The sequence below is a fragment of the Nelumbo nucifera genome, chromosome 7, assembly GCF_055504915.1.
Source record: "Nelumbo nucifera cultivar China Antique chromosome 7, China Antique-T2T, whole genome shotgun sequence".
NCBI lineage: Eukaryota > Viridiplantae > Streptophyta > Magnoliopsida > Proteales > Nelumbonaceae > Nelumbo > Nelumbo nucifera.
In genome coordinates this window covers 14,714,494-14,735,103 of record NC_142655.1, presented here as the reverse complement: position 1 = coordinate 14,735,103, position 20,610 = coordinate 14,714,494, and the positions used below count along the sequence as shown (strand labels likewise).

General features: G+C 35.0%; 2 protein-coding genes across 4 annotated transcripts; both read right to left on the bottom strand.

The window, feature by feature from the left end:
* Positions 1 to 1,846: 1,846 nt before the first annotated feature.
* LOC104590488 (calcium-dependent protein kinase 34) lies at positions 1,847 to 7,681 on the bottom strand. The gene is made up of 8 exons (XM_010249173.3): positions 6,889 to 7,681; positions 4,970 to 5,113; positions 4,665 to 4,817; positions 3,874 to 3,989; positions 3,005 to 3,172; positions 2,758 to 2,885; positions 2,533 to 2,632; positions 1,847 to 2,339 (listed from the first exon to the last, which is right to left on the bottom strand). The coding sequence occupies exons 1-8, from the start codon at positions 7,550 to 7,552 to the stop codon at positions 2,247 to 2,249; spliced, it is 1,566 nt and encodes a 521-aa protein (XP_010247475.1). The 5' UTR covers positions 7,553 to 7,681; the 3' UTR covers positions 1,847 to 2,246.
* A 4,225-nt stretch (positions 7,682 to 11,906) lies between these two features.
* Positions 11,907 to 20,320, bottom strand: LOC104590487 (rhodanese-like domain-containing protein / PPIC-type PPIASE domain-containing protein). Of its 3 annotated transcripts, none has more exons than XM_010249171.2 (9): positions 20,070 to 20,320; positions 18,961 to 19,074; positions 18,359 to 18,450; positions 17,383 to 17,483; positions 17,163 to 17,273; positions 15,324 to 15,432; positions 14,632 to 14,682; positions 12,449 to 12,577; positions 11,907 to 12,373 (listed from the first exon to the last, which is right to left on the bottom strand). In XM_010249171.2, the coding sequence occupies exons 1-8, from the start codon at positions 20,098 to 20,100 to the stop codon at positions 12,497 to 12,499; spliced, it is 690 nt and encodes a 229-aa protein (XP_010247473.1). In that variant the 5' UTR covers positions 20,101 to 20,320; the 3' UTR covers positions 11,907 to 12,373; positions 12,449 to 12,496. The 3 variants fall into 3 exon arrangements, with proteins under 3 accessions (XP_010247473.1, XP_010247472.1, XP_010247474.1); XM_010249170.3 differs by having other exon boundaries at positions 11,907 to 12,346; XM_010249172.3 differs by having other exon boundaries at positions 11,907 to 12,346; positions 18,961 to 19,047; positions 20,070 to 20,316.
* Positions 20,321 to 20,610: the final 290 nt, after the last annotated feature.

Sequence of the window (20,610 nt, the reverse complement as noted above, 5' to 3'; positions counted from 1 at the left end):
GTTCAAGATATTGATACGCCCGATATGCCGGTAGGGGCGTATCGGGCAATCAATACACATTTTGGTTGCTTTTTATTTTTTTATTTTTTTTGCAACCGGTTCAGGGGGGCCGGTTTAGGTCTCCTCTACCCCCTGAACCGGTCTGACTTGTAGGGGCATATCGGAGGGGTCCCGGAATGATACGTATCGGCCGATACTTTGATCTTGATTGGTGGTGTTGCTCAGTTTGATCTTACCATAAGTAATCATATTATATAATGCTGTGATTGATCAAGAATAAAAGATGGTTTATTCTTTTTTTTTTCTAAAAAAAAAGAACAAAAAAATGGGTTAGAAATTTCATGTCTTTTTTGCTATGTTCTCTTGAGAGATCTATAGCCGGAAAATTCTGAGATGCTTCCAGTGAGCAGCATTACTAAGGCTGTCAATGGGTCAGGCCTACCCGATAGACCTGAACCGTCCAAACCGTATTTATCGGTTCTGGTTCTATGATTCATTCCTATGGGTTGGTTTTGGTTTTATTTTATATGTCATGATTAATATCGGTTTAGGACTGGTTTTGACCGTTCTGAACCAATTAGAGCCGAACCAAGGTTCAAAGTATCGATGCAGGCTGATATGCCGGTGGGGTGTATTGGCTTGTATCGGTACTTTTTTTAGGTTTTATTTATTTATTTTTTGAAACCGGTTCAAAAGAGTCGGTTTAAGGCCCGACTACCCTTTGAACCATGGTCTGACCTGATACAACCCCTGGAGGGATGTATCAAGAAGCCATCAGCACGATACGTATTAACTGGTATCGGCCGATATGTATCGATACTTTGAAGTTTGAACCTTGATATATACATTTTTTAGAGTTACATGTATGCCTAAAATTGTAATTTTACTTTTAACACCTAAATCACTCGAGCTCAAAACTTTTTGCCTTTACCCTTTTGTTTTGATTTTGCCACTAGAGGCTTCAGCTTCTAAAGTTCTACTCCTCACTTTTTCTTTCTCTAAGAAAGTTTCTCATCACCGTCTCTGTGTCTCACCGATTCTCAGACCTCACCTCACCTATTCTCAGTCACCACCATCTCTTACACACCAAGCTCTACCATGGACAAAGAAAAAGAGAAGATGGGGTAAAAGAAAAAAAGATTATCACAGTTTAAATGTCACCCATGTGAACCTGGGACTGGGAGTACCAGATAAATGGACGGCTAGAAAGTGGGCTCTAGCTTAATTTCTGTATATTTCAATTCTTGAATAAGGAGGCAGTCTGATTTCAAGATCACTCGATATATGCAGGTTTGCCTAATTTTTTCCCATTAGCTTCAATTTAATTGCTATTATTTGATTTTTATTAAGGTTAAATTGAAATTATATAGGATTGTAGGCTGTTTACAGATTGATTTTTTGCAAGATTATGCAAGTATAACAGGAATTTTTTGGACAAATATCCTACTGATACAGGTCTAACCATCTCAAGTATGGGTTTTTATTTAATTGGGTCCAATCGGGTTAGACCCGATTGTTCCAATTGGCCCATCGGTTTGGTACCGGTTGTGAAATAAAAGAACCGATCGGGTCTGGTTCAGTTCCAGTACTGTCGGTTTTAGCAATCGGTTCAAAATAGTTCTACCCTGTCCCAAACCAGGCCCGGACCGTTGACAGCCCTAAGCATTACCAAGGCTTTGCCCAAAAGATTGGCTACAGAAGACACTCAGCCGTCTTAATGGCAAGGAGAGTTGATCAGATGCTGTTGATTGATTTTTGAGCTAAATCCCTTGGGATCCATTAAATGTTTAACCTACTACTGTTTTACGGTTGCATCTCATGCTTGGACGCTAGCAAAAGAAGCTCATTATAGGAAGATTTTATTGAAGGATGCAGTTTCTTGTGAGCAAGTAAATGGAAGGGCTGCATGTGAGGTTTACATCTGTTGTTAATAAGCAAGGTTTCCTAACCATTAGACAATATATTCTTTGGACTGGTTACAAAATACAATGTTAATAAAGGGATAGAATCCAACCCCACAACCCTACAAATAGTTCTTGTTAAATCATCTCTCTACACCTATCCCCTCCCATCATCTCACCTCAACAGATATTGTACATGTATATCCATGAAAATCTCATGGATACATCTTAATAAAGCATACCCTTCAGCTTCTCCACCATGACAAACACCAGGAGTATACATGAGAAATGTTACACTTTCAAAACACAGTTGGATTTTCCTTCTTGGCATTGGTCAATTACCAATCAAACAAATACATCACGTCGCTTCTTTGGGTTGGCTTCTGGGTTCCCTTTCCTCATCATTGCTACAAACTCGTCGTAGTTGATTCTTCCATCCTGTAATATTTGGATATGGTCATAAGCATTAGCAAATTCTGTGTGTTGTCATGGCCCTTGTTTTGTTTACAAACAAGTGAGCTTTATTTGTCTTTGATGCTTACATCTAAATCTAATTAGCTTATTTTTTTTTTTCCAATTTCTCAAAAAAACATATGTGCAGTATTTCATTTTCTTTTCTTTTTATACTTACATTATCACTGTCGACTTCTGAAAGTATTTCCTTTATGTCCCTTCCATCATGCATTCCGAACTCTCTTAGAGCCTGCTCTAGCTCTTCTGTTGTAATGTACCTGGTAGAAGTAAAAGAAATGCAATGGAATGGAAGTAAATGACATGGTAATGACACCAAAAGCCAGTTAATATTTCTTCCTGCTGATTTATAGATTTTGAGTATTGCCTCACTGTAGTTACATACCCGCTATTATCTTTATCAAAGTACTGGAATGCAGTATAAAGATGCTCTTCTCTGTCCATTCTGTTCATGTGCATTGTTGCAGTGATGAACTCATCATAGTCTATGGTTCCATTGCCATCTGCATCAGCCTATTTTGGAAATAAAAAAATAAAGCAGCAAGAAGAACCAATTTAATAATTTAGATGGTTTTGAATCAACCAATGTTGTGAGATTATGCAGTACATTTTTTATAAGTTTGGGAACTTACAGCTTCCATTAACTGTTTAACTTCGTACTCTGATAACTTTGTTCCTTGCTTGGAGAGTCCTTGTTTCAGCTCTTCAAGAGTTATGGTGCCACTGTTGTCAGTATCCATGCTCTTGAACATTTGCTTTAGTCCCATGATTTCTTCCTCTGATAGACAGCCTGCAATTATCTATCCACATGAAGGGAAAGAAAACAAGTCAGACAGCATTCAAGATTTAGGAATTTAACTTAAGAGTGACATATCAAAATAGTCAATGCTTTTAAGCTGCTAAATTTATTATAACATTCATTCCGGGGTGAATAGTGAGACAATGCCATGTTTCTCATTCTCAAGACACCATAACATATTAATGCCTGTCTTAAAATACTAGGTGGCCTGGACAATCCAGTTGAGACTTGAGAGGGATAATTGTAGTTCTACCATTGCTTGGTGCAATGGTAAAACCTTTGGCAAGTGTGAGAAGACAGGTTCAAGTCTGTGAGCAGCCACTTCGTGCAAAGAATGTTGGAGGTTAGGTGTATTCTAACCACCTCTCCCAAGACTCCAGATAGTCGGGACCGACATTGCATAATCACCCTTTGACATCAGACAAGTATATATCATTCACTAGACTATTGCCTTAAATTTGATTGTCAAAATTGCATATTCATTAGGCACTTGGTTTATTTGATTGGCTAGTTTATTCAGAAAGATCTCATAGGTTAAACTCATATGGGGTTGTCCAATATATACATCCTACTTTCAAGGGCAGTTATAATTGAATCCTGTCTTAAATCACAAAGATGTTATATGATTATGAAAATAATGAGAAAAGAATTCATTTTCCAGTCAGTTTTTGAAAGGTTACAAATTAGGGGCATAAAGAATACCCGAAGAGCAACTTTCTTAAACTTGTTCATTGCCCTGAATTGTTTGAGCCTGTTGAAGACAACATTGTCAAGAGGTACATCGGGTGCTTCTCCGTCTTCTTTGATCCACGGATGATCTGAAAACCAAAAAAATACTGTTAGCAAAGTTTAATTTCATATCCAATACATAATGTCCAAAGGCTCAGATTTGACTTATAATGCATCATGGGGCTTCGTCATTGGCACCATTAAGGCAATGAGAAGCCAACAGTGCAGATTATTTCAGAAAAGGGAGGAGCTTGACCTTTTTAAGATGGTGAAAAGTTGTAGCTTCCATGCCATTTGATAACAGCTGAAGTGGCTAAGCTAAATGACTTGCTGCTATTTCTGTTTGTGAGTGCCATTAAGTAGGTTGTGAGCTCCTTAATGGCTGAATGACATGTTGAGTTGATTACTATTACCTCTAAATATTTTGTTATATGACAAGATAAAGAGACAAGGCATTCAGTTGAGCCACTTCAGCTGTTGTCAAATGGCTTCTGAGTATTTTGAAACTTGCAGAGTTTCTCCCAGCTTTGGTATAAAGTAGGGTCAAAGAGTAAAGTCAGGAAGTTTCTGAATGATAACCATTGTATTGAAGGCAACATATTAATCATAGTTCACAAGGTGTTTAAGCTTCAATGCCAGAATATGGAGTCAAGGTTACATGAAGTCTATTTATGGAAAGGATCAAGTGTAATTGGTCAAGTACACTTATAGAGAGAGGAATGCCAATCTGAGGCAAGAAGTATCGAAGAAAAAATCGTACTTACTGAGAACTTCAAATGCTGTCAACCTTTGCTTGGGGTCTGAATTGAGCATCTTTCTAACAAGATCCTTTGCTCCAGGCGAAATTGAGGGCCATGGGTCGCTTGAGAAATCGATATGTCCGCGTAAGATGGAATTGAAAATTCCATGCTCTGATTCTGTAAGACCATGTTTTTGTTATATCTTGATCAGTTTGGACATTTATTTTCAATTTCATCTGTGTGTTCTTTTGAAGTGATGAATGTGGTTGTTACAATATGAGATGCAGAAGAGAAAATGAGCCAATAGTGTAAGCAAGAACAGGAAGTACCGGCCCAAAAAGGAGGAACTCCACAGAGAAGAATATACAACATGACTCCTATACTCCATATATCCACTTCTGGTCCATATCTTCTCTTCAAGACTTCAGGTGCAATATAATATGCGCTGCCAACTATATCCCTGAATATCTCACCTGTTACAGCAATTAGACATTGAAGTGCTTAGCTGAGCTGAGCAAGGCATAAGCAAAATCTTGATAGAAATGCTCCTGAACTAAACAAAGGAAAAATCATCCAAGACTAAATATAATTATAACTACTATTGATGACATGTCAATGGGCTGAAGAATAAAAGCAGTGATTTTGCTGATTTTTTTTTTTTTGGGTTTAAGCTCAAGTTACAGGGCTAAGAACATCTGAAGCTATTAGAGACGCCTTTGGTTAAACAGGCTAGAACAATGATGAAAGCTTTTGTGGTTTAACAGCAAATTCTGAAGAGAAAAGTAGAGATCTATTTAGTAGTACTTTCTTACATTAAAAATAGAGGTTTCCTGCATCATCCTAGCCTTATCCCAAGTCCCAACCATATGGGGTCTGCTACATGAATCCTGTTTCGCCAGTCTGCCCTGTTTAATGCCTTCATATGGCTTACACCTCACTAACTCATCCATTTTGGATCTTGTTGTCTATTTCAATGTGGACTATGTTGGCTAACCCAAAAACCACAAATCCACCTCTGGTTTTGCTATTTACCCGGGTCCAACACTAATCTCATGGTGCTCTAAGAAACAAAAGATGATAATGAGATCATCTACCGAATTAAAATGAGTAACGTTGGGCTGGCCAACATACTGCGGAGATCACCTGGTTGCAATCCTTTAGCTACCTAAGGTGATGTTTGGCATTGATGATGATTTTGATGATTTTCCAAAAATCGGTGCCACAGGATTCACATCAGAATTTAACGAATCAGTGATTTTTTTTTCTTGTTTGGTTGGCCGATTTTGCCAATTTATGGGAAATCAGCTAAAAATCGATTAATGAAATCAGCCATTTTCAGGGATCACCTTTTCTGGTGATTTCCTGATTTTTAACTGATTTTGATTTTTTGAGGATGACATGACATCCAATGTGGCATTGAATAATAACTCTAATGCAAAATTAATGCGCCCTTGAAAATCAGTACCAAATAGACTCAAAGCCCATTTCTCAAAAATCAGCTTACATGGCATAAATGATATCAAACAACAATTTTTAATGATTTTTCAAAAATCAATGATTCCATAAATCACTGATTTCTGAATAATTGGCAAGGAGAAATCATCATCAATGCCAAACATCACCTAAGAGTCTTGTAACTTTGACTGATCAAATTTATTGTTCTTGCATGAGGCATATAGAGATTGATTTCCATTTTGTGCATAAAAAGATTGCACAAGAGAATCTGCTTGTTGGAAGAAAACTCCTATATGAAGAATGACTAGTAGTCTCATGTGTACAACTATTTGGAAGAAGAAATTAGGTAACACAAACCCAGTTCGACTACGTATGTACATATATGCATATATGTAGATACATATTTGCATGCATACATGCGTATATACATATATTTTTGGTAAATCATACTACATACATATAAATATACATTTATATCAAATTTTAGTGTGGGATGATTGACTAAATCGAGCCCAGCCCAGGCCTGATCCCAACCCGAGTGTGTTGAATTTCAGTGTGGGCTGGGCCAAGATTGGACAATTTGGGCTTGACCTCAGAGTCGGGCCTTGCCCAATTCTTAGGATTGGGCCTAGGTTGAGTTTAAACCCGGCCCGGCCCACCTGATTTGCACCCCTAAATACAAGTGTACAGAATTCGATCCAATCTCTTATTCTCTAATGCAATTATTATTGGTTAGCTCTATACACAAATGAAGAACAATAGAAAATATAAATAATAAGGTGAAGTTTCTAACCTTGCTTGAAGAAGACAGAGAGACCAAAATCTGTAGCCTTCAGAGGAGCATTCTCATCCTTGCTTAATAGGAGGAAATTTTCTGGCTTTAAATCCCTGTGGACAACTCCCATAGAATGGCAGGTATGAACAATCTGAACAATTGTCCTGAGCAATGAAGCAGCTGCACGTTCAGAGTAATGGCCCTTGGCTATGATCTTGTCAAAGAGCTCTCCTCCAGCGCACAGTTCCATGACCAAATGTACAGAGTGCTTATCCTCATATGCTCCTTTCAATTCAACAATGTTGGGTTGGCCAGCCAAGTGATGCATGATCTGAACCTCCCTCCGAACATCCTCAATGTCCTCTTTGTTAACCAGCTTCCTCTTTGCTATTGTCTTACAAGCAAATTGCTCACCTGTAACTTTGTGGGTACATAGATGTGTGACTCCAAATTGTCCTCGGCCGAGCTCCTTCCCAATTGTGTACACCGTTTTAATATCTTCCATGGGCCGACCCAAGACGGTTCCGATCTGAGACCTGGAACACTTGGAAGCCGTGGTCACAGATGAAGCTCTGGGTGCATTATCTGTTGGGTTTTCTCCATTGGCATCCTGGTTGTCGGCGGGGGTTTCGCCTTTCGCGTCTTTCGCATTTTTGTTTCCATGGGAGAAGCAATTACCCATGGCAAGAGGGAAGGAATGAGGGGACGGTAGCCAGGGAGGGTTTGGGGGGTTGGAGAAGAGATTGTTTGGAGAAGGATAAGCATGTATAGAGAGAGAAAGGAAAGCTCAGGGAGAGAAGGATATGTGGAAAAGGAAAGAAAATAGGTTGGACAATTGAACAATATAGAAAGGGGATAGAATGGATGGTGAGGGATTGTAGGGGAGGGTAAGTTTGAATTGGGTTTGAAAGAGTCATTTGGATTGGAGGTAAAGGGGCTTAGGTAGGGAGGAATTGGCGGGAACTAACCGTTTTTCTTTCCTTTTTGTCTTGTTGGGGCTGACATTAACGGTCATGGAATAAGGGTGTGTTTGAGTCAGGGACCTATTTTTGAGATGGGCTTTCTCTATATTTGTGGAGTGACTTAATTGCCCTTGACAATGTTGGAAAATTCCAACCAAACAAGTTGTTTGCAGAGAATGTATATATTGAGAGTGTTCAAGTAAACCAGAGTCAGTAGAGTTCAATGGTCATGGTGATCACAAATTCAACCCCCAATAAGAAAAATTTACAGGTTAAATGAGTTTCAATATGTGGGGTTCTGAGCATCTACCAGGTTGGTGGGTGACTCAGACTCACCCATCCAATAAGGCAATAACCATTGTATAAGATTTTAGTTGATTTAACGCTCTATACCTACTATGATTCCTCTTCTTGCTAATACGTCTTTAACCAGTAATTTGTTATTAAGTGTGAAGGAAATGACTTGGGGGATGTTTGTTAATGTGAATGATTTTGCTTTCTAAAATAAAAATAACTGTCATGTCAGCAAAACAATACATTTTTGATTAATGATGTTTCACCATTTCCCACACATCCCAATATCCCATATCATCCCTTTTTTGATCACTTTTGGCTGTGAGTAATACCTTCTCCAGGCCCATGAATCATATCTCTTACCGAGTAATAGACTTATTTCCTAACCTTTGTCCAGATATTATTCTTTTTCTTGGATGACTCTCCATCCCAGCTTAACTAATTAGCTGAAATTATCCATTCCATTTTTTTAGACCCACCAACACTAGGTCTCATTTTGCCAAATTCAAGGGTTTTTCTTTTGAAATATTTTTCCCAAAGGAAGTCTTTTTTATTAATATTCTGTTTTTTTTTACCCCCAAAATTTATTCCAGGTGGAGGAGTAGCCACCTTAAAATAATCCATAAAAACAGGAGAGGACGTAGCCCACCTTGTCAGACACGAGATTATTCCCTTGCTCTCGTTGACCCCTCCCAACACAAATATATATATATATATATATATATATATATATATATATATATTAAAATAAGGTAGTGAAGAAATTTTCTCATTTTTTATTTTTTTTTCATGTCATTTTTGAAACAACTAATGAGATGCGCTTTCTCAGAACCTAAATAATCTCTTCTCCTAAAATTTTTCCTAAACTACCTCCCCCACTAGCCCCCACTTTCTCCAAAATTATCTCTAATTCCTATTTATCTTCTAAATTATCTCTAATTCCTATTTATCTCCAAAATTATTTCTAATTTAGTAGAGAGTTTCTCTTCTAAATTATCTCTAATTTCTATTTATCTTTTAAATTATCTCTTATTCCTATTTATCTCCAAAATTATCTATAATTTAGTAGAGTTTCTCTCCTAAACTATCTTTAATTCCTATTTATCCTCTCCCCTACTTTTTATGCATATTTATCTAAAGAAAGTTTGGATTAAAAAATTTAAGAATTATTTAAATATCCTAACAAAATTATATAATAACTTTAAAATATTTATTAAAAACACAAAAAATAATTTTATATTTTTACAAAATATATCACAAAATTATGTACTAACAATTTAAATTATGTTTTTTCGGATTATCAATTTCAATGTTTTTCAAATATTTAATAATATGTAATATCTTAAATAAATAAAATTCAAATAACAAAAAAATTTTAAATATTTTATAGATTATTTAAATATTTATCATAACTAGATTTTAAATAGTTAAAATAATGGAAATATGTAATAAATTTAAAAAAATTCTTCAAAGTAGAAAAATAATTATAACATAATATTGAAATTAATGATAATTTAATATATTACAAAATTAATAATGAAATTATGTAATAATAGTATAAATTATGATTTTATGGATAATTAAATTCAATAAATACTTAATATTTTAAAATTTAAATATTTTACATATTATTTAAGTATTTAAATAACTAAATATTAAAAAAAAACAAAATATTTAACATAACTAGATTTTAAATAGTTAAAATAAAGAAATTATATAATAAATTTTAAAATGTTCTGAAAAGCAGAAAAATAATTATAACATGATATTGAAATTAATAATAATTTAATATTTTTACATAATATTGTAAATAACTAATTTCACTTATATCAAGTAATAATTCAAGAAAATAACTTTCAAAAAAATTAATATTTATTAATAATAATTTTAAACCCTTAATCTATATTTATTATATAATTATATATACTAAAATTAATATTTATTGTATTTTAATAATTATTTATTGTTTCTGTGATAAATGTATTTTCAATGATTATGTATAAATTTATTTATTTTTGTTATTTAACAGAAAACTTTCAATGATTATTGGAGATTAAACCACTATTTTGAATTTTTTAAATTTAATTTATTGTATTTTTGTTATAATTTATTGATTAATTAATATTTATTAGAGATTAAACTATTTATTGACTATGTTAATATATTTTTAATACTTATTGTATTTTTGTAATTATTGTATTTTTTCATTATCAATATATTTTCAATAATTGTGTGTTTTTGCTATAAATTTTCAATAATTATTGGAGATTAAACTTTTGTTATTTATCAGAGATAAGACTATTAATTTAGCTAAAATTATGAGTATTCATGAATTAGTTCGATTCGGCCATAGGCTATTTGGCCAACCAAATTGACCGGGTCAGGTTAGGGAGTTGATCAGCTAAAACCACCTGACCTTTTGTGAAAACCGACCCACTCAAATTGTATTAGTTTGGGTTGATTTTCACAAAATGTTTATTGGTTCAAAAGGTTTAAACTTAAAATTAAATTTAATTTTAAAAATTGTAGTGAAATTATTAAAAAAATTAGATTTATGAAATAAAACATTTTAAACTAAGAAACATAGAAAAATTTTCACTTTTTCATATTAAAAATTATTTAAAATATAAAATATTAAATATATATCCACAGTTAGGTTGTTCGGTTTTGGTTAGTTTACAAATGGTCAAAGTGACTCTGATCCAAGTTGGTCGAATTGGGAATTTTTTGAACCAAAGCCAACATAAAATACTAAAACACCGACCAACTCAAGTCGAGTTAATTGGGTTGGTTGGTTGGTATGATAAGTTTGATGAATAAAATTAACTGAAATTAATTATTGTTATTTTGTATTATAAAAAATCTATTAAAAATAGTATATAAAATATGAATAATTATTAATTATTTAAAAAGTTGAAAATATACAACAATTATATACTCTTATGTGTTTCTATTAGAGTCATTTACTAGAACACACCTTATAGTTTTACATATTTATTTAAACCTACCTTATAGTTTTCATTTTACTAAAACATCCCATATATTTTATAACTTATTTACTTAATCAACCTTTCATTAAAGAGTATTTGTTTTGCCATTAGGCCCATGATTTTTTATTCCAAAAATACCCTTAATACTTTTTTTTTGTACATAAAACAAAATTGATCAAATATAGCCAATAAAGTGGTTGTCCATGTCTTATTAAGGGCAAAAATAGTATTTTATTTTCTTTTAGTTAAATTTATTTAAATGAACATTAAGGTCAACGCTATCGTTTTCCACTGTCATCTAATGAAAGATTGATTAAATCCATTGCAAATTATAAGTAGTGATCTAGTAAAATACTAACTATAGGGTAGATTTTAGTAAATCCATGAAACTATAAGGGGATATTTTAGTAAATAACCATTTCTATTATTTAGTTTTCGCTTAATAAATCTTGTATATCACACGGGTCCTCACTAGTTAATTAATTAATACGAAGTGTGGGAAGATCAAAATAGTCATGCATAAGAGTCGACAGACCCATAGAGAAAATGGATACAAACTTGAAAACCATGAAAGAGCCCTCGTTAATTGCCTTTGTTTGCCAAGAAGTCAGCACAACGATTCCCTTCCCGCAAAGTGTGAGAGAGAAATATCCAGAGTTAAGGAAAAGGTGTATTTTTTTCATCGTGTAAGACGCTGACCAGGGGAAAGGAGTCAAATCTTTTATAACATTGATGAGAAATGTGTAGTCAATCTGCACCTCTATGCTAAGAAAGCCATAGTCAAAACAGATTTGAAAGGGACAAGACTTCAACTTGAATTGAAGTAGCAAAATCATAGATGTAAAAGGAACCCCATGGCGTTTCTAACCCATAGTTGAAGTCTTTTTTATAGGTATTCTATTGTTTTCAATAGGGATTCTAAGGTTACCAGTTAGGTGTTTCTAGAGTCTCAGTAAATTTTTGGTCACCAGAGTAAAATCAAGTTGGCAGCTCACTCAGTTCTGTCACCGCACGGCTGCTTTAGAAAGTGTATTCAAGTTGGCAGCCATAACACTCTCTCTCTCTCTCTCAATGATGTAGCCAAACGAAGATCCCCAGGTTGGCTACACTACAGATAGAAAAAATTTACAAATGGCGGGGGTCCCAGCTAACTCAACCTTTTGACAGTCCTTACTGGAGTATAGCCTTTTGATCTGGTACAATTTGACATGAAACGACTGGTTCACCATCCTGGCCAAGATAAATAAATAACAGACCCTGAATATAGAAGCTCAACACAGAAAGAAAAACTAAAAGGTGAAGGCATTAACTCAAAAACAACTTGATACATACAATGTAATTCTCTTGTGGTCGGTTGTTGGACGGGGCAATTAATCCATCTTAGTAAGTAGGAATGGAGGCATCTGCCTTAACTGCATATGCATGAATTCCCCCAGACACATTGAATACCCTCTTGAAGCCCTGAACAAATGAAACAATATCGGTCAAAAGAGATTACACTTTATGCAAAACCAGTGTAGATAACTTATATTTCGTTATCAAGTGCATGTGTACAACCTTGTAACCAAATAAAACTTTTTAACGTTATTCATTATCATAGGCAAAAATCAAAAAGCATCACAATTTCTTAGGTTGACAAGGAACTCGACCAAGTCTGTCATATAATGATTTTGAGAAGCTTAATAGCAATATATGTTGCACCGAAAAGAAGACGATACCAAATAAGATGGTAAAATTACACATTGTTAAAAAATACTCGTGAATGTTTCAGTTGCACCACTCTGCTACCATTTTTTCAGTAACTGAAAAAATTTATTAATGATGCCATATGTACGGTGTATATTAATACATAATATGTATAAACTCTGTGATGTACAACTCCATATGGAAGATGCCATATAGCTTCCCCTTTGCTCCTAGTAGAGCCCCTCAAGAACAACAACACCAGAAGTTTTTATTGCAAAAGGCATTCCAAGTACTGCCTGTCTGTTGACATAATCATGGGCTAGTGAGTAAGCAAGTGTTGCTAGCAGATTGAGGTACCTAGGGAAAGATGCATCCAGACCAACTGTCAAATGTCTTATTTCCCTAATTTGGTGTCTCAGGTTTCATGGACCCACCATGTCACCCTTCAGCCATGATAATAAGTCTTTGAGTCCCTCTCTATCACCACTTTGAAAACCATAAGTGGTTATAAATCCTTGAAGTGCAGCTTGTTGTTCTGTTTGTGTGGAGTTGCCCTGTCCTATATTATTGGTCCTGAAAAGGTCAATTGGATTTTCCTATTGGTGTCTCTAAAAGCACCCCTATGCCTGATTCTCCAAGATTTCCTAAGATTAAAACCATCAAAATCAACCTAGAGGGGTGCAACTTGGGCGGGCTTGGGTTGAGCATTTCTTAAAATTTGAATGGGCTCAGCCTGAGGGCCCATGCCTGATGTAGTGTAAATTCTTCAAATCAGTTACCTGACTTGCACCACTAATATTAGGTCTAGTGCTTTCAGTAGAAGTAGATGCCACTCCTATGATCATCTCATTAGTTTTGAGTTGACTAGACTTCCTAGATGTACTAGTGCAGCATGGTTATCCTAGATTTCTTCAATACATTGTTTTTAAAATGTTTCAAAACAGTGCACCTGCTTAAAGGTCCAGCTACTTTGAATAGATGGATAAAATAAAAAAATTACGCCCTCCTTTCTTGACTCTTTCAGCCACAAACACTACACCTAGACAGGAAATGTGAAAGCAACCAAAAGAAGGTCTAGGGCCATTATGGACCAGAAAATAATAAATACTCAACAAATAGGAATATATTTAGGAGATTTCTTTTCTTATTTTCATTTTTCAAAAAATTAGGGGGTTTCTTTTGTTTTTGTAGAAAATTTTGATATATACCCTCTATGTTTATCTATGTAAAGGCATATAGCTACTGTGCAGTCAGAAACAAGCTGAGAATGCACCTAAGCATAAAAGGAGTTACAAGCTCTATCTATTCAGCTACACTTTCATTGTTTGCCAGTTTGTTTTGTTTACGTGATGTGCTGCCATTTTGGCAGTTTTTGGATTTGATGGGCAATAATGCATGGCCCAAAATTTCCACTTTGTCAAGGTTCACATTTTCTGTAAAGCCATAAGTCCTTGCCCTCAAGCTTTTATTAAGTAATCAAATTGTTTCCAGCTTACCCTTTCCATTGAAAGATTTTTATGCTACACACGAGAGCACATGTAGAAAACATGAAAGCAGTAGGTGTCTCTATCAACACCAGCGGCCTGGTCTGACTTTAAAGCCATGATTGACTAGGCTAGGCCAGGCTATTTATTAAATCACAGTTTTTTCCAGACCCATTCTTTTTGTTGTATCAAATACTTAGAAAATTGCCTGACCCAGCTGATTGCTGCTTGAAGTGAACCATTATCTGTGTCAAAATAACAGATTCTAAGAAGAACAAATGGCCTTAGACATGCAATGAACACACTATAAAAAACAACATATACTGTTAAAGGATAGCAGTTTACCTGTGTCTGCAACCAATTAGCAACCTGTAATGACCGCACTCCATGGTGGCACTACAAATAAAACAAATAACAACAGTCATGCTTAAGACAGTGATAATAAAGAACCATCTCCAAATCAGGGGTATATGTTATCTAATCAGAAACCCAGATACAAAACTTGATAGGTTCCACTTTGGCTACCTATGCCAGAAAAAGAACCTTTACAGATGATCAGAAGTCATCTGCCAACTGACTTTGTTCAAAGCCTGATAAAATATTTTGCCATCTGATCAGATTGATTTTGGTGCATGGTACCTCTCATTAGGTGTCCATAGAATGGTGTCATAAGTTGCAAAATTCCCAATAGTTGACCAATCAATCCAGTAGTTCCCATCTAAAATATCAGATTACATATTACACATCTTAAATTCTTATTTTTTGCATTAGGAAGTACAATTTAATGTATGTAAGAAACAAACTTAACACTGAAAGGCCAATGGATACATCAAAACAATGGGTCCAATGTTTAAAAGGAAATTAATAATTTAATGCACATGAATTCCTTAAATTTTGTATTAACTATAACATAAATCTAAATTCAGGAATATATCAATAAAAAAATCTAAAATCAGGAATAAAATCTCTTTCCACACATAAAAAGAAAAAAAAAAAGAAACAGACCATTCTCTTTCTCTGGGGAAATGTTTACTTACTAAAACATATGTATCCTTGCTGGGATCAAACTTAGTTGTTATTTCTGGACTCCAACTTCCAAACTGCTGAAGGGGAAGAACCTGAAAACCTGGCAAGGAGGCTTGGGCACTGTTCTCACCAAACAACTAAAGAAGTAAATACACAGAAACAGAAAACAGTAGCATGTGAAAAAAAACGGATAAATGCTCATAATTGGCCCAAATAATGAATTACCATTGTTGTTAAATCCCAGAAATTTCCAATTTATGAAGTGTGAAAATCTCTAGATTCTTTTCTTTTTGCTTTTGCCTTGAGTGGTGGTATTGAAAAATATTGGTTGCTATCTTATAATTCCCAATTTATTAAGATAATCAGTTTCAATCAAGTTAATAAGTTTAACAGTAATTGGAAGAGATCATTGACGCTCTTTTTTTTTTAATTTTTGAAAAGCATTTTTTTTGCATTAATTTGCCTGAGAATTGTCAGCAGTATATAGTACAATTTCAAGACCCATGTACAGTGAGCAACTATACAAGGGGTAGCTGAATCCCACCCCTAAGCCTTTACTAAAGCATTACAAGTCATCTTTGCCCAAAAGGTGACCAATATGCAAATTGTTCCAAGCATCCTTCTATAAAGAATAGACAAGGTAATGTCTAGAAGAAGGAAAGTGGATCTAGAAGAAGAAACTAATTTTGGAAAGATATGGATAGAAGTGCAAGAGAGTGGCAAAAGTTCTTGTGGGAGAGGAGACAGGAAAAAGTTAGCTATGTAGAGAACTTGGTAGTTGAATGCTGGAATTTAAAAGGCTATTAGAGAGATAGCTAGGCTGGAGGGTTGATCATACAGTGGTCCCCTGGTGTTTGAACCAATTCATGAGGGAGGAAAGAATCTGCATATCCATAATAAATATCTCATCCAGATAGATAGTGATGTTTGCCAACTTAATGTTTGACAGCAGACAGTCTTTCCAAGGGAGAGATTGGGAGGAGTGAGTTGTACTGGACAACTTCCTTATCAGGTTAATGCTATTTTTCAGAGTGCTATTGTAATTTGTTTTGTCTGCCTTTGAGGCCTCCAGGCTCCAAATCCTTCTTGGTGTTATAGAGTAATTTATTTTTTGTGCCACCATTCTTTTCTTACTAGATTGTATGTTACTGGAAAAAAGTAAGTAGTGAAAAGAAACGTTTGAAAAACTATCAGGGAGTTACAAGATAAGAAATTTTTGACTGATATAAAAGTGACAAGAATATAAAAAAGAAATCTGTAATCAAGGCCAAGGAAAACAATTTACAGATTTGTTTCGTTTCATAGGATAAATGGTTCTACATAGGGTTTTTTTGACCTGTGAGGAGACCACTGTTCCATGACTGACAGAATAAAGAAAACTATAAAAATTGCAGCATACTTTTTCCTCTTAGAGTCAGAGTAGGAAGGTCTTAGGTAACTTCTTGAAAGCTAGATTTATGCAGGGATGTCATATATTCTTAATGTTTCAAAATAAGTTGGAATCAAACAAGTCGTATTGAGTGTACTATAAAGGGTATAAATGGGAACTAGTTAAATGACCAAGAACACTGAAAGACATCCACCCTGAATTCCTTAGATACCAACTGACAACACGCAAGTTCCATTGATAATTAAATCCTTCCCAAGTTCCACCAATATCATAAATTACTACTTCTTCTATAAACCCTCTCCCCCCACAAAAAAGACAGACGCAAAGAATAAAAACTAAAAAAGATAAACATTTGGGAAATTCACTTTCACTTTTTTTAACTTAAAGACCAATTATCCCATATTGAAGATGTTCAGTACTCTTGCAATTTTTAGCAGAAAAGTAAAATTTGCATGCTTACACTTCTTCAGGTTCTCGAACATCTATCAATTGAGCCTCGTTAAAGAAAATTGGATCTTGCATTTTCACATAAAGATCATTTGGATCAATGTCTTGAAGCAAAAGTTCCTCTCTAGAAGCAGTAATTGCCCCATGCAAGCACACAGAGGATAAAAAGAATTAGCACTTGCATATTTATGAATATCAAGTAGAATATTACATTGATGGCTTCTCAGACATACTTCTCAGACAATACTTGAAACAAGTGATATCCAAATTTAGTCTTGCACTGTACAACTTTGTTTAAAGGTGCACTAAATGCAGCCTCTTCAAACTCAGGTACCTGGTTACAATTCACCAAGAAAAATCCATCATATAAGCATTGGTTATAATATGTTAAAAGCGAGAAACCTGTGGAGACAAAAATGAAATATTGTACTGGGGTCCTTCCATATAATTTGCTTTTAGAAGATTGAGAAATTAAGGGATCAGGCGTGATGCTCCTTCCAATTTTGTACTGGGTCTTCAGAGTGGAAGTGAGTAGGTCCTTCCATTCAAAGGACTTGTGCAAAAAATCACTAAATTATATGGTTACAGATATTGATCCATTGTCCAGGCATGGTGAATGGTTCGGGTGCAAAAGGTTAAGAGGTTACCATGTTAGATATCGACAGAGTTGTGTTGCCTCTCATAATGGTTGGCAAAATACTTCTTTTCTGCTATGCAGAAGCAGTTGGAATGGTAATTAAACAGTGTATTAGAGGGTGGAATAGTTTTGAAAAGTTCCTGATAGTCTGAAGAGTGGTAAAGCAGCTTGAAGATACATCCTGCATTACCAAACAGGGTTCAATAGCCTTTCCTTATGACACCATCACATGTCTACATGCCAAATCTATATCAGATGAGAATTGATGCAGGAAGGTGTGAGTCTGAATAGACACATAAAAGCTAGTTGAGTCCACAATGATAATGCCCAACCAATCATGATCTCCACAGTCACACGGTCCACTACTGATTTACCTTCTTTCTTGAGTTTGGGAACTTTGCCCATATGATTTTGTACTAGACTTCTATACATTAATACAAAAGTAAAAGAATAAAAAAGAGAGAAAAGAAAAAAAAAAGAAAAGAAAAGCACATAGAAATCTTGAAGGTTTCTGAGGTGCAGCATGACATTTTAATATAAAGAATTTTTAGAACTTCTAAATTTGAGCATACCATTTGTCCTTTCCGCACCCAACCAAGGATCCCTCCATTTTCTTTGGATGGACAAATTGAGTGTTCTGCAGCCAACTCACTCAAATCCGTTCCTAAATGGAAAAATACAATAACATTTTACTCAGCAGCATCAAGGCAACTGGAGTTCTGTAAACTTCAATCTTATCATCATGGAACTTCATCCATTAAGGCGCTTATAAATGTAGAGCAAATTTAATCTAAATATATCTCTATTTTCATCTCTTATGTATATACCATTAATAACTTTCTTTGTACAATAGCATACTCTTGCATACATCCTTTCTATATCGCAAACATACAAAAATCAAACTATGTTAAAATGCTAGTTCATGATAATATGTAAAAGATAACTCTATTAACATGCACGTGTTAAAGGCTTCCAGAATTGCCATGCCAGAAGCCTCTTGCCAGCTTATCAACCCAAAATCATTTTGTTACCTTCTTAGAAAGGAAATAAGAAACATTTATTTCTAAAATCAATCAATCTGAGTATTTAACAATATTAATCTATAATTATCAGATAACAAAAAGGAAAAACAAAACAATCAGATGTATGATTATAGAGATTTTTAAGAGCTAACCTCCTGATATTCTTTCCTGAAACTCTGGAAGAAGCTTCTGGTTGTCTTCACTAACAAGCAAGTGCTGGACCAGTATTTCCCTACCACCTAAATTGTTCACAGAACCGAATGTAGCTGAGCAAGACAGATAAAAAAGAGATAACAGACTATCAAATGAAAATAAGAAGAAAGAACAAGAATGAAAAAAAAAAAACTATACTTGCACAATTCACTCAGGAACATAAAAAGAAAATTTCTTCAATTTAAATACACGAAAATCTCCAAATTAAAAAAGATTGTAATACACAAAAACAGGTTACTGAGGTTAGCATCTGGTGAAGTTCTGAAAAATCCAAAATACTAGTCACTCTAAACCCTACCACTATAACTGAGCAATTCAGTAAAGTCGAAAGAAAGCTCATCAATGAAATTAGGCAAAAATGGCTGCAGTTAGTGAAGAAAAAAAGGCGAAAATCCTCAATATTCCGTCCATGTTAATGGGAGGAAAATATTTCCAAAAAGATAGAAAAAGCAGTAAAGATAAAAAAAAGGTTCTCCTTTAAGAGACAGAGCTTCAACGCAAAATAACAATTGAGCAGCAAAATAAAGTTAAAAAAACCTGGACATGGTGGGCTTTACTCAAATAGCTAACCATTTATTGCAAAACGAGAGAAACCCATCTGAAAATTCTCACACAAAATTAACGTGAGAAGGGCAGAATATTAATCATTAAAAATAAAAGGAAAATCGATAAAACGAAACTGCTTCATACTCAAGTAGTCCCTGGAAGAGAAAACAATAAAACAAATGGACTTCACTTTTAAACCGTCACCATTCCTTAAAAAGTTAGAATTTTCTCTTGGAATATTACAATTTAAAAGAAAAAAAAAAGAACACAAGGTCTCAAACTTCCAACTGAAATACAACAGAAGAATGGGAACGATAATCAGAACATATTCAACACAAAACAACTGAATGAGAAAACAAATATAGTAGAAAAGAGTATTTCAAACCAGAACACTAAACCATTCAATTGCAGAGGAAAAACATCAGTTAAGACCGACTTCATCTCACCAAGGAACCAACCAATGTACAAGAAAGAGGATTGTGTTTGAACAGACTTTACCGACCTCTTCGTTCTAATCTTGAACTGGGCACCATTGAAAAGAGAAAGTGATGTGGGTAATAAAATCTCTGGGAGGAAATGCCAGCAATGAACCAAATGAGAGAAGCCTGTGAAGGTTCAAACTTCAAAGCCGATGAAACAAAGGTTGAGAGAGGAAATTAAAGAGAGTCACGACTGCAGAGAACCGGAGGCCTTGGGAAATAAGAAGCTCTTAACGTCTGGATGAGGGCGGATTTGGCCTCCAATGTCTTAGCCAAGTTGATGGTGTCATCCGGAACCATTTATGCAACAACTTGTCTTAGCCAAGTTGATGGTGTCCCACTTGGCAGCATGGCCCAGGCACGACCTGGCGGCCTAGCATAGGCGCCAACTTGGCAGCCTACAAGACGCGTTCGCCGACAAATTCGGCATGCATATCCAAACACTCCCACGATCCTTGGAAGTTGGCCCACATGCCGAACGATCCGGAGGGTGGTCAACGTGCATGGCAGTTACCTTAAGGAATCTCGGACCACTTAAACGACTTCTTGGAAATCTCGGATGCG